The sequence below is a fragment of the Canis lupus genome, chromosome 5 (genome assembly GCF_011100685.1).
Source record: "Canis lupus familiaris isolate Mischka breed German Shepherd chromosome 5, alternate assembly UU_Cfam_GSD_1.0, whole genome shotgun sequence".
Classification (NCBI taxonomy): domain Eukaryota; kingdom Metazoa; phylum Chordata; class Mammalia; order Carnivora; family Canidae; genus Canis; species Canis lupus.
The window spans coordinates 54,995,364-55,009,147 of NC_049226.1; the positions used below are offsets into that span (position 1 = coordinate 54,995,364).

A 13,784-nucleotide genomic window follows, 5' to 3' on the forward strand; every position below is an offset into this window, starting at 1 on the left:
GTGAGCAGCCCAGACAAAGTTTGGCCAATGGGGCCCCAGAGCCAGACCACTCCTCCCAGGGCCAGTCACGGGGAGAGCAGAGGCCCTGGATGAAGTCAGGGCCTAGAGCGGCTGGGCCAGGCTGAGCCAAGACAGCTGACAGGGAGGGCAGAACCTACTATGAAGCTAGGGAGGGCATCTGGGGGTCAGAGACGTGTCGTCTCAGATGGTAGATGTGCCTGCACTGGCCCCAGACCACAGCAGACCTGGCCAGATTTGGTCATCCAGACTAGGACTCAGCTGGCTATTCCACGGGCTCTGTGTCCCTCCTCCTGGGCCACGGCCATGTCACAGACCTGCCGGGTCACAGGAGAGGCCACTTCATCCAATCCTTCATAGTTAGGGAGGTTGACGCACAGTCCTGGGTCATAGCTGAGGTGCCAGGATGAACTGTCCTGAGCCAGGGCTCCTTCTACATGATGTGACAACAGCCCCACATGAACAGACTTAACCTCGGATTTCCTCTCGTCCTAGTGACCCACCCTCCCTAAAAAGTTGTCCCTTTTACCCTGACAACTCAGCACCCCCTTAGGCACTGCTAGCTCACTAAACTGTTTCCACAGCCTGTCCACAGGCCCCCAGTCTCTCCACCTTCTTCTAGCCTCCACAATTTCCAGAGGCATATTTCCCAAGAGCAAAACCACCAACACAACAACCATCACTTTCAGTAGCCTGTCTTGCAGGGACACGAGGTCTAGTCTTTATAACTCCCCCCACTGTGGGGCTTCATTCTGACCTGATGACCACATAGACCTTTCTGAAGAGCAAGCTTGACCAGACACCTCCCCTGCTCAAGACTCCTCAATGGCTCCCTACTGTCAGGATTGATCGAGTCCCCACTCTGTGGCTCCCACAGCTGCTCTCCCAAGCTCTAGACCATATGCCATTCCTCAGAGCACTACTCTCAACCAGCTCCATCCCCTGCAATGTGGGTGCTGCTTCTGCCTAAGATTCCTTTATCTGCCCCATGTGCCAGGTGAGCCCTTCCTCTTCCTTCTTCCCCAGAGAGAGTTAGGGCCTCCCTGGCCCCACAGCCTCATCTGTCTCTATCACAGCCCTGACCATGCTATGTGGTCACTGTTTTGTGAGCCACCTCCCCCATCACATAGCCATTCTCATGGGACAGGGACAGACTCAGGGCTGCCACAGAGCAGGTGCCAAATAAACACCTATGAAAGAAGAAAAGGAAGGAAAGCATGAGAGATGGGGTGGCCCTAGAGCTTAGGCTTGATGACAAGGATGGTTTAAGGGACAGGAAGGACATGAAGAACAGGAGGAAAGGCTAGGGAATGACAATGTCTTGGGTGATGCGACCCTCGGGGCCAAAGGAAGCAGGTGGGAAAGTACTAGGTGGAGTCAGAGGGAGAGGACCCAGAAGTCTCCAGGAACCATATAAGCCTGTGGCCTATAGTGAGGAGCCAGGAAACTGAGACCAGCCAGCAAAGAGACCTCAGTGCCTTCAGGAACCATCTGGAACAATGGGCCTGGAACAGAGGAGACCCACCTGTCCTGGAAGAGAGGAGCAGGCTTGCGGTGACCTCTCAACTGACCCATCATGACATGACTGAAGCTGTCTCTACACAGGCCTTAGGGCTTGGCCTGGCCTGGGTTCAAGTCCGGTTTTACAACTAATTTGTGTGACCTTGGGCAAGCGGCTCAAACTCTGGGGGCCTGTTTCCTCATCTGTAAGAATGGGATTATAAAACCTACCTCTAAGTATCATCATAGGATGAAATTAAACGAGATTGAGTATTTGAGGCTCCTAGTACACATCCACCATATGGCCAACCTTCGTGGAGCACTTACTGTTAGCATTATAAAGCTGAGTTTGGTCTTTCTACAGAAAAATAGCCAGGAGAGACTCAGACATCGTTCACACTGAGCTTCTGAGTAGTACTTTCTCAACTGAGTTCACCAGAACCTCACGGCAACCCTGTGAGATGGCGTGTTAGCCCCTCCGAGAGCTGCTGTGAGAATTCAAGAAGCCAGTGAGAGTGGGACAGAAATTCCAGCCTGGGTAGGAGACTGCAAAGCCCACATTCCTCGTTCCCCACTTCCTGAGGGGTGGGGACCAGAAGGCAGGTCCTAAGGGGGCAGGGAGAAGCAGCTCTGGCCTACCCTAAGTGCCACTGGCCAGGCCCCATGAGAGGCCTGATTGTCTGAGCCAGGTCACTCTGAGCAGTGAAAGAAGCTATCCAAACGAGACAGCTTGTCCCCACAAAGGGAGATCCAGCCTCTCAGAGAAACCAGGGTGTCCTCCTGGCAGTTTCCCCAGCAGCAAAGCAGGAGCATTTGTCAACATCCTAAATTCCCCTTCAGGCCTATTCCCTACCTCCCTCCCAAAAAAGGCTCTGCAGCAGCCTGCACAGGCACAGCACACAGACCCCACATGCACCCAGAGCCAAAATGCAAACAAAGCTAAGGAACTGAATAAGGGAAGGGAGGATTATGTTAGGAATCTAGTTGCACAAAAATGCTGCCACAGAGACTCGCATTTTGCCTTGGGGTTCCCAGCAGACAAAAAGAGGCGAAAGGGGGTAGCAGTGGGTCCCAAATGCATAGATAAAAAGAGAGAGCTCTCATCCATGAAGCTAGCCTAAGGGCTGGGAGAAGGACACCAATGGGCTGTTCCATAAGTTTGTTTATTTTTTAATTTTTAAAAAGATTTCATTTATTTCTTTATTTGACAGAAAGAGAGCAAGCACAAGATAGGGGGGAGAGGCAGAACAAGAAGCAGAAGGAGAAGCAGGCTCCCCACTGAGTGGGGCTCCATCCCAGGACCCTGAGTTCATGTCCCGAGCCAAAGGCAGACATTAACCAACTGAGCCACCCAGGTGCCCTGTTCCATAGGTTTCTGATCATCATACAACATCAGATCATATTTTCATTCTATAGGATAAATAATGGTCCCCAATGACCTCTACAAACATCTTCATTTTACTTCTGGCTACAGGCTGTGATGGCACTTGACATTTTTCAAGATTATGGGGTGGGACAGGTAGAAAATTAAACCAGTGTTTTGTAGTAAGCACTTTTTATATGCCATTCACTTGGTTAACATTTATTGAACACCTGCTACGTATCAAGTTCTACGCTAGGAAATTTCATATGTATCATCTCGTAATTTTTACATCTACCCTGTGAGGCATTGTTATTCTACCCATTTTACTGATGAGCAAACTCAGATACTTTGCTTGTGAGCAGCAAGGTAGACTTTAAGACAATCCCAGACCCACCAGCCAAAGTGCACATGTACATCTCTACAGTACTTTCCTGGGCCTTGGTGATGGGGAAAATGGAAGGAATTCCTCCAGTCTAAGACTCAGAGAGAGAAAGTAAATGACTTCCAAATTGCACAGCCCATCAGTGACCAAGGAGAACAGAGGCCACAACCCTGAATCTCAGTTCAGAGGTCCAGAGCCCACAGTCTGGGGTGGGCTGATCACGCACTGGGCTTCCTCCTTCTTCTGACAGCCAGCTCTGATGCTTTCTCAGTATGGAAGAGGGGGATGGAAGGGCCTTCAGCCTTCTAATTCTGCCCTTTGCCCCCAATCTTATGAGGCAGGGAGGAGGGGTATGAGCATAATGGAAACCCTGAGGTAAGGACAAGCTTTCCTTAGAGTAGCCCCATCCCTCCTTTGGACGAACATGAGCCATTTTCAGTGTGGTGTCTTCCTGTAAAACTGAAGATAAATGGAACTTTAATCAGCTCATCCTCCCCAGAATACTTTGGTCAAGTTATTTTACCTCTCCATGACTCAGTTTCCTCATCTGTCTAATGGAGATAATAAAAGAACCTGAGCTTACAGTGAGGATTATAAAAGACTGTGAACCCACTAGAATGGCTACAAGCAAAATCACACACGATAACAATTGTTGTTATCATGCTGGGGGGAAGAGAAAATGTTGGAGCCACAATAGAAAACAGCTTGGCAGTCCTCAAAAAGCCGAGCATAGAAACACCATATGACTTTGCAACTCCATTCCTAGGTATAGACCCAAAGGAACTGAAAACAAGGACTCAAACAAATGTACACACACCCACGTTCATAGCCACACTATTCACAATAGCCAGAAGGTGGAAACAGTCCACGTCCAATGATGAATAAACGGATAGACAAACTGTGGTATATACATATACAATGGAACGTTAATCAGACATAAGAAATGAAGCCGCCATACGTAAAACACGGAGGCATTTCAAAAACATCATGCTGAGGGAAATAAACCAGACACAAAAGGTCACATATTGTGGTTCCATTTATGTAAGATCTCCAGTGCAGATAAACCTGTAGAGACAGAAAGCCAACTGGTGGTTGCCAGGGGCTGGGAAGGGGAGGAAAGGAGAGGACCTTTGTAATGGGTTAAGGGGCTTTACTTTAAAGTGATGAAAATAGGGATCCCTGGGTGGCACAGTGGTTTGGCACCTGCCTTTGGCCCAGGGCACGATCCTGGAGACCCGGGATCGAATCCCACATCGGGCTCCCGGTGCATGGAGCCTGCTTCTCCCTCTGCCTATGTCTCTGCCTCTCTCTCTTTCTCTCTCTGTGACTATCATAAATAAATAAAAATTAAAAATAAAATAAATAAATAAATAAATAAATAAATAAATAAATAAATAAAGTGATGAAAATGTTTCAGAGCCAAACAGAGATGGTGGTTGCCTAACGTGAACATAGTTCAGAAGTTCCATTATACTATACACTTGAAAATGGTGACTTAGGGGCACCTGGGTAGCTCAGTCAGTTAAGCGTCTGTATTCGGCTCGGGTCATGATCCTGGGGTCCTGGGATCGGGCCCCCCATCAGGCTCAATGCTCATGGAGAGTTTGCTTCTCCCTCTCCTTCCTGCTCATGCTCTCTCTCTCTCAAATAAATAAAATCGAAAGAAAGAAAGAAAGAAAAAAAGAAAGAAAATCGTGAATTATATATTTCACCTTAATTGTTTTTAATTCCTTTTTAAAATATTTTATTTATTTATTCATGAGAGACACAAGAGGCAGAGACACAGGCAGAGGGAGAAGCAGGCTCCTATAGGGAGTCTGATGCCACTGAGCCACCCAGGTGCTCCATATTTTTTTTAATTCTTAAGAGAAACCATTTTAAACAAATATCAGGTAAGTCTGCTAATTTAATGTAAATAAAATATAAAATACCAAATACCAATTTTTAATTTTTTTAATAAAAAAAAAAAACATACTGGAAGCAAGCCTGTTTGGCTTGGTAAAAAAATGATAGGTTTCATTATTAGCTGTCTAGGCCTCAGTTTTCTCATCTCTCAAGTGGGACATTTAGTCTCTAAGACTCTTTCCAACTATGAAGGGTTTGGCTCACAGAAAGAAGTCCTTACCAAGGCCCATAAGGCCCCACAGACTGCCCTGCCACACCTCCTGCTGCAGGGCCTTTGCACATGCCCCTGTGCCTGGAGCACTCTTTGCCTCTGCAAAGTCTACTCACCCCTCAGATCCATTACCTATCCTGCACTCTCATGCTCCTGGCGCCATATACCTCCCCTCTCTAATGCTGTCCACTCCAACAACGTTCACTGAATTGTGGGAGTAGTTGGGTAGCTTGGACCAGAAGACCCACCAGGCAGGAGCCCTGTCTCTCTACTCCTGGTGTCCACATGCCTGGCTCACTGTGGACCAAATGAATGGATTTGTTCAGTGGTCCCTGATCTCCACTAGTGTCACCCCATGTAAGCCAGGGAGACTGCCAGCCATCAGGTCAGGTGAGTTTCCCCACTAGAGGCCCCACTCCCACCCCTGCCCCCTCACCCCATTATAGAAAAGAGCCTAAACATCACCTGCCTCCCTCCACCCCAAGGGTAAAAATAACTTTGCCTGAAATCTGACACCTACCCTCAGCTAGGTCATCTGGAAAACTCCCCCTGTCACACTGAGAAGCCTGCAGGGACCCAGCCAGGGCAAGGAGGGCATTTTCTGAATACTTTCCCATTTGTACCTCCTCTGTCCCCTGGACAAATATTTGAGGCGTTGTCCCTGGCAAGGTACACAACAGACCCAAGCCCAGAGTACTCCCAAGTCCTGTCCAAGGTCCCCCAGCTCTGAACCACAGAGCACTGGCCTCCTGCCTCCATCTACACTACAGGTCCTTCTTCTACCACAGGAGTGAGAAGGGCTTGGGAGGTGGATTACAACTGCTTGTTTGGTTAGGGAAACTGAGGCATGGGTGGATCTCTGTCCAAAGGTCTTGAGACCTCGAGTAAGTCACTGAGTTGTTTCTTCTTCTTTTTTTTTTTTTTAAGATTTTTATTTATTTATTTATGATAGACAGAGAGAGAGAGAGGCAGAGACACAGGCAGAGGGAGAAGCAGGCTCCATACCAGGAGCCCAACACGGGACTGGATCCCAGGACTCCAGGATCACGCCCTGGGCCGAAGGCAAGGCACTAAACCACTGAGCCACCCAGGGATTTTGAAGTTGTTTCTTCTTTGGGGGAAAAAAAAAAAAAAGACAAAAACCCCCACCCCACCGCCATCCAAGAGCAGTGTGAGGTTTAAGGGAGGTCCCAAAACCAAAAGCACCCAGCTAACTGTGAAGTGCTGTGCATTTAAGACGGGGCAGTTGGCTGGACGGGCACCTGTCTTTCCTAAAATACCACAGACAACAGCAGCCTTTGTTTCTCTCTTTGGGGAAACGGAAATGTGGGGAGCAGAGGTGGTATGGGACAGTGGGTTCTGGAGGTGGGGGGCACTGCAGATGAATCCCAGACCTGCCCTCAGAAGCATGGAGGCCACAGGCCCCTTCCTTCCTCTCCACCCAGTTACTCACATGTCCACCAACAAGCACCCCCACGCACCCCCAGACTCATCCATACCATGAGATTAATGAGTACTTCACAGAGCTGTCCTGAGGTGCAAAGGAGGCAGCAAATGGCAAGTGCTTTGTAAATTGGAGAGGGGGGGTGTTTCTGCCTTTTTATTCCAGCATTTCTTGCAAGGCTGAGTAGGGCCTGCAGGGGGGGAGGGGACAAACCTGAGTGGGTCCCCCCATCCCCGAGCCAAGGGCTAGATGGGGTGCCCTAGGAGAGGTGGCAGGGGCCTGCGGGAGCCTGCGTGGAAGCTGTGGGACCAGGGGCTGGCTGTGTGTCACCCCTCAGCCTGCACCCTTGTTCCCGCCTCCCCGCACTGACTGGGCGCCTTCCGTGCGGCGTGCCCCAGACTAAGGACCTGTGAGATGGGAGCACCCGTTTTCATCTCTCTGGTCCCCGTTTCCTCATGTATAAAGTTGCAGGGGTGGGCGTGCAGAGGAGCTTGAGAACAATCCCCACCACCACCACCACCACCACCCCACCTCCCGGAAGTATTTACTACTCGCCAGGTACTCCACAAAGGAACGCATTCTCTCTTTTCATCTTTACACAGCTCTGATCAACAGCCTTGCAATTATCTACAATGTACAGATGGGAAAATAGAGACTTGGAAAGGGTCAGTAACTTGTACACACGCGCGCACACACACACACACACACACACACACATGCGCAGGTGCAAAATCGCACCGTGAAGGCAGAGTCGGGACCGGAACTCAAATCTGTTTAACTCCAAGTCTGAGGCTGCTTGGCTGCTTGGCTGCAACTGCCTCTCCCTTCTGCCAGGCAGGGTAGTTACTGCTGCATCCCTGCCAGACCTTGGGCCCTTCCAGAACCTATAGGCCCAAGCTCCCCTCCCCTCATGTCCCCACAGGAAACAGCTAGGGTATGGAGGTATCCGTACCCCTCCTCCCCACGGCCCACGCTCAAGGCGCTGGTCCTACTGGACGTCAGAGGCCCGGCAGCCCAGGAAGGAGGGAGGTGGCCGCTCCTGGTGAGGAAACTGCAAGCTCTCTGAGCTGAACGCCATCCTTTTTAAATCCTGTCTCTCCGGAGGGCAAGGAAGTCCCACGGCAGCAAGACTACCCAGGCCCAGGCAGGCTCTCGGCTACCACACCCCCTCAGTAGTCGTCCAGCATGAGCTTGCTTAGTCCCAGAGACAGGGGGCTCACTCCTTTTCGACATGACCCTTCCCCTGAGGAGCCTGTCAGTTCTTCCACACACTGCCCCCAACACCACTGGCAGCTGCCTCCGTGGAGCTCCCGCCTTGGGGCTGTCCGCCACCTCCCTCCCTCTGCCTCCAGCAAACCCAGGGCAGAGGCAGGATGGATCCGAACACAGGCCATCCAACCCCCAGGGCGACTGGCCCCCACCACGTGGCTCTTCAGGGGAGACGCTCTAATAGCACCCAGCCAGAAACCCCAGCCAGAAACTGGTGGGCAATACCCGTGCTGGAGCCCCTGGCAGTGAAGCAGGCCCTTCAGGGATTGGGGAGGGCAGGCACAGCCTACAGGCTCAGCACGGCCCTCCCCAGCCTCCCACGGCCTGCCACCTGCCTGGGGTCACCATGGCAACGGGCACCGAGCTCCTGACATGAGCCTGCTCACCTTGGAGCTGGGCCCACTGGCTGCAGGCACCCCGAGCACCCCCAGGACGGCAAGGGCCGAGGGACAAAGAACCAGAGGAGGGAAGTGGGGAGAAGAGAGAGGTCCCAGAGAGAGAAGGAGGAGAGGAGGGGGAGGGGATGAGAGGGAGGGGAGGAAACTATGAGGTCACAGCACAGAGGCCGGTAGGGAACACAGCAAGCAGGAGAGAGGAGACAGAAGGGCACTGGGCAGAGGGAGAAGTAAAGGGGCAGGAAGGGGCCCCTCCTACCTCGGCTGCACACATTCCTCAGGCCTGAGCTGCTTGCGTAGCAGCCCTGCGGGAGGGATTCTGGCCACTGCTGGGACTTCCTGCCCCAGGAAGCTGGCAGCCCGAGGCCCCTCTGAGGCCCCTGCTGCTTCTCTAGTCCCTGCAGGCCCTGGCTGAGGGATGGGGTCTGATCCTTCCCCAGCAGGTGGGGCCCGCCCTCCCACCCTTGGGCGGGAGGCCCCCCTGGATGCCCCCACTTCTGCCCGCCCTGGGGTCTGCAGTCCCCTTGTCTCTTCTCTCCAGCCTCGCCCAGCTTTCCCCCACACAGCACACTAACTTTTTCTCCCCCAAAGTATTCAAGAAACTATTCCGAAGCAGAGGAGTGGCCAGAGTGAGAGCTGGGACTTTATCCGCAAACGCATTCCTTATACTGGCAATGAGTGAACCAGGCCCCAGAACAGGCCTGGCCAAGGAACACCAATTTCAAGAGGCTGCTTCGAAGGCCCGGAGTGGCCGGGTCAAAGGGTTAGAGCCCCAGAACTGGGCCTGGGCTCTGGCAGAGGCTGCTGCGCTGAGCAGGTGCACTGACGGTCCTCTCTGGGCGCATGCCACACTCCACAGCCTTCCCTCAACCTCAAGTTCTCCAGCTGCAGGATGGCCTTCTCATCCCTTTATCCATGTGCCCCACACGGTCTCAGAGGAATCTGAGAAAGATTTGTTGAGGAAAGGATGAGCAGGTGAACCTCAGCAAACCTCACTTTCCACATCTGTAAAATGGAAGTAACGTTATCACAAACAGGACTCAGTGAGATTATATGTGCAAGGTGCTTGGAACAGAATCTGACCCAGAGAATGTAATTAAAAAGGCTCAGTTCAGGGCACCTGGATGGCTCAGTGGTTGAGTGTCTGCCTTCGGCTCAGGGCGTGATCCTGGGATGGAGTCCCGCATCAGGTTCTTGCAGGGAACCTGCTTCTCCCTCTGCCTGTGTCCCTGTCTCTCTCTCTGTGTCGCTCATGAATGAATAAAATCTTTTTTAAAAAAGGGGTCAGCTCTTCATGTTATTAAAAATCCACGCATTGATGAGCAACACAGGAAATCATGCTAGCCAGCAGGAAGTCTGCACAGTCCCTGGGGGTGAGAGAGACCTGCCATGACTAGGCTGGGTGGACTTGCAAGAGCCCACACCAAGCTTGAGGATGAGGACCCAGGCTTTGGGAAGACAGGAAAGTGGCAGGGGAGCTCCAGCAGAGGTGGCATCAGACAGGTCTTTCAGCCCTGCTCTGTGACAATCACTGCCAGTTGAACACGCCATCTGTCTACCAACCACCAGGCTTCACTTCAGCCATGAACCAAGATGTTGAACAGGCAAAGTCCATGACACTCCACAGAGGCCTCCCACAAATATCCACACACAGTCTAAGCATACGCGATAGTTGCTGGGAGACCTCCTTTTCCGGGCCCCTGAAAGGCTCAAGACCCCCCTCACAAAGGTATAGAAGGCAACAATCACTGGAAACCAGCTCCGGCTCACTAGGAACAAGGCATCCCAGGCGCAAGGGAAGAGATCCTGAGGCGAGAATGGACATATTCTGTGCATTTTGTGTTTGCGCAGACCCAGAACATTGTAAACGCTCAGTAAAAAATGTGAAAATATGTTAAACTGAACCAGGAGGTGTCTCTAATGGAGTATCATTTGTTTATTCCATTCAACATTTGATCAAATGCCTGGAATGAAGACACAAACCTGGTTCCAGATGGCCACCTGAAAGGCTGTAACCTATAAACATAAGATCAAGCAGATGAAAGGAACAAGATTCATGGTATCTGCCTGCATTTGGGGTTTTCTGTCACCCTCACTTTGTTTTAAGTTATATGGCTGCTGGGGTGGCTCTAGCTTATTGGCTGGATCTACACAAGCAGCCTCACAATTTCATGTGCCCATAACAGGGACTGATTCTTGCAGAAAGCTTCTGGTGTGGTGAGGGTGGGGACATGTTTAGGGCAGGAACGATTCAGTGACTGGAAGGAGGCAGCCTCGGGCTAGGGTGTAACTAGCAGCACAAGGCCCAGCCCTGTGAGGGGGGAGGTGAGGGGGGTTTGCTTGGAAGGACAACCAGGCAGGAGGGGGACCATGAGGGGGTAAGGCTATATGTGGCCTGGTGATGGGGTCTCAGGCGACACAGCTCAGGGCTGGCTGGGTCAGAGGACAGGAGGGTTCGGTAAGAGAGAAAACCAAGACAAGGGGCACCTGGATGCCTCAAGGTCAAGCCCATGACCCTTAATCTCAGGGTTATGAGTTTAAGCCCCACATTGGGTGTAGAGATTACTTAAAAAATAAAATCTTAAACAAAAAAACCACAAGACCAAACTGGGGTGCATGAGATTAGAAAGAGGGCAATTCTAGCTGGGAATCAACATCAATCTTTTTTTAAAACTTCCACTCATTCCTTCAAGATGCTAGGAATATAACATTAAATGTGTTCCCTGATGGACAGATAATAAAATAAGCAAAGAAACATGGTCATTTTAAAAACGAAAAGAGCTGTGGGAAAGAGCGGATGTGATGAAGAGAGAAGGTGGTGGAGGCGGGAGACGCAAATCCAGCCTCTGCAACGAAGGAGGCTTCAAGGCCCAGACCTGAATGAATGATAAGCAGGAGCAGTCATGCAAGGCTCCGCTGGCACAGGGTTCCAGGCAGGGGAACAGAGGGTGCAAAGAGCCCGAGGAGAAACGGGGACAAGCCTGGCTGCCAGAGGAACAGCAGGGTGGCAGGTCGCAGCTACCCCCAACGCCCTACCCATGTAGAGCAGAACGGTCACCCAGCCAAGTCCTGTCCAAATTCCTGACCCACAAACTCTCAAGATACAATGAAATGGTTCTTGTTTTAAGCCACTGTGTGGGGGTAGTTTTTCATACAGCCACAGTAGACAGAACAGACATCATCCAAGGAGAGAGCAACGATGGAGCTATTTAGAGGTTGGTGGGAGGGGAGGGAGCAGGCTACAGAGGAAACCACAGGGAACTGGGTGAGGTGGAAGGACACTAAAGAGGGTGGATCTCCAGCAGGGTGCCTGCTGGTCAGGTGGCTGAGCAGTCCCAGCAGACAGGCAGAGAAACTCTAAGGGGGTGGAGGGAGGTTAGGGAGAGGAGTCATGGATTAGGGACAGGGTGAGAGGCAGAGAGGTGGAAGGAGGGACCACAGAAAAGTCTTGCAGAGATTTTACTGGGAAAAGGAAGCAAAGAAACCAGGAAGTAGTTGGAAGGGAACATGGGTACAGGAAAGTGGTTTTGATTGCCTAGAGTCTGGGAGATACCTGAGGGCTCCTCTGGAGGCTGATGGGACACAGCCAGTAGAAGAGGGATCTCCCCAAGCCAGCGAGCTGCCTACAGGTAGGGGCTGCCCAAGAATTCCCCCGGCAGAACCTTGAAGATCCTGTTTTCGAAATCTACGGCTACCATCTATTGTGTACCTACTATGTGCCAGGTCTAGTTCTTGGGGGCCCTTGAATTCTCAAGTCCACTCTGAAGCAGGAGTCCCCATTTATAGTTAACGAAAAGGAATCTCAGACAGGGAACATGGAAGGATCCACAGGAAAAACATAGCCGGTAAAAAGCAGAGGGAAGGGGTGCCCTGTTGGCTATAGGATAGAACACACAACTCTTGATCTCGGAGTTGTGAGTTCGAGCCCCATGTAGGGCATGAATTTATTTAAAAAAAAAAAAAGAAGAAGAAGAAGAAGAAGAGGGGACAGTAGACTTGGGTTTTCCTGACTCCAGAGCCTGGCAGGGGTGCTCCAGGGGGGACACCAGCCCTGGAGGCAGACTAGATCATATAGCCCATGGGACTTCTGAGACAGAGCCTGGCACTTTGGAGACCCTCCATGAATTGCCTTCCAGGTGATATGGAGAAAGAGCTGGAAGTGGGATGGTCTCTGAGCAGTCCATCCCACCTGAGCTGTAGGGATCTCAGCATCCCAACCACCATCATCACTCCCACATGGCCTATCCAGAGGGCCTCATGGGCTCAGAAGCCCATCCTAATCTTTTGTCTGCCTTGCTGAGAACCAGTTTGCATGGTGAGACATACCTCTTAGTCTTAAATGAGAGGGGTAGGGAATCAGTAAACTCTGAATCCCAGGAGGCCCTGGGGTAGGGGTGGGGTTGCTGGGAGCAATACTGGGCCAGCCCCTTCCCTTGACCCAAAGTCATTTGGTCCTTGGACCCCTTCCTGTCTCTAGCCCTCCTTCCCCAGGCACCCCACTGCCCTCAAAGCCTATAGGCACATCACTCAATCCTAAAACTTGTTGTCTGTGTGTAAAGGCCAGCATGGCCCTAACCTGCATGACACAAGCAGCCTCACGGGACAGGGCTCATTACTACCCCCACAGCCCCATGTTACACACAAGGAAACTAAGGCTCAGAAAGAGTAGCTAGGGCAGCCTGGGTGGCTCAGCGGTTTAGTGCCTGCCTTCAGCCCAGGACGTGATCCTGGAGTCAGGGATCGAGTCCCACATCAGGCTCCCTGCATGGAGCCTGCTTCTCCCTCTGCCTGTGTCTCTGCCTCTCTCTCTCTCTCTCTCTCTGTGTGTCTCTCATGAATAAATGAATAAAATCTTAAAAAAAGAAAGAAAGAAAGAAAGAAAGAAAGAAAGAAAGAAAGAAAGAAAGAAAGAAAGAAAGAAAGAAAGAAAGAAAGAAAGAAAGAAAGAAAGAAAGAAGTAGCTAGCCACTTGGCCAGAACCAGCTAGTCTTCTGACTCTAGACCACCCATTTGTCCCTCCCACAGCAACAGAGGGTAGTATCCTTGGAGAAGGACAGAAGCTGGTCTCCCTACACCCTCCCCAAGGAATCAAATGGAAATCGAGACCCACCTGGTTCAGCTCAGCCCTGGAAACGCTGTAAACCTGAGGCTGCTTTAGGAAGGCTTAAGGGCCACTCCCCTTCCTAACCTCTGACCACTTTCCAGGCTTAGGAATGGGCCACACCTGGCAGGGCCACACCCCCAGGGCAGATCACAGCCGGTTCCAGAGGTCACAAATAGGACAGCAGGGAGGAGTG

At 51.4% G+C, this 13,784-nt stretch overlaps 1 protein-coding gene across 3 annotated transcripts in view; it reads right to left on the bottom strand.

The window, feature by feature from the left end:
- The window catches only part of ACOT11 (acyl-CoA thioesterase 11), a 47,976-nt gene that overhangs the window by 21,647 nt on the left and 12,545 nt on the right, over positions 1–13,784 (bottom strand). Inside the window, exon 1 of one of the 3 annotated variants that reach the window (XM_038537447.1) lies at positions 8,747–8,886. The exons of the other annotated variants lie outside the window; for them this stretch is intronic. Within the exon in view, the coding sequence (XP_038393375.1) occupies positions 8,747–8,761 (15 nt within the window). The 5' untranslated portion in view covers positions 8,762–8,886. Of the gene's footprint in view, positions 1–8,746; positions 8,887–13,784 lie in introns of those variants that run through there. 3 annotated transcript variants of the gene reach the window in all.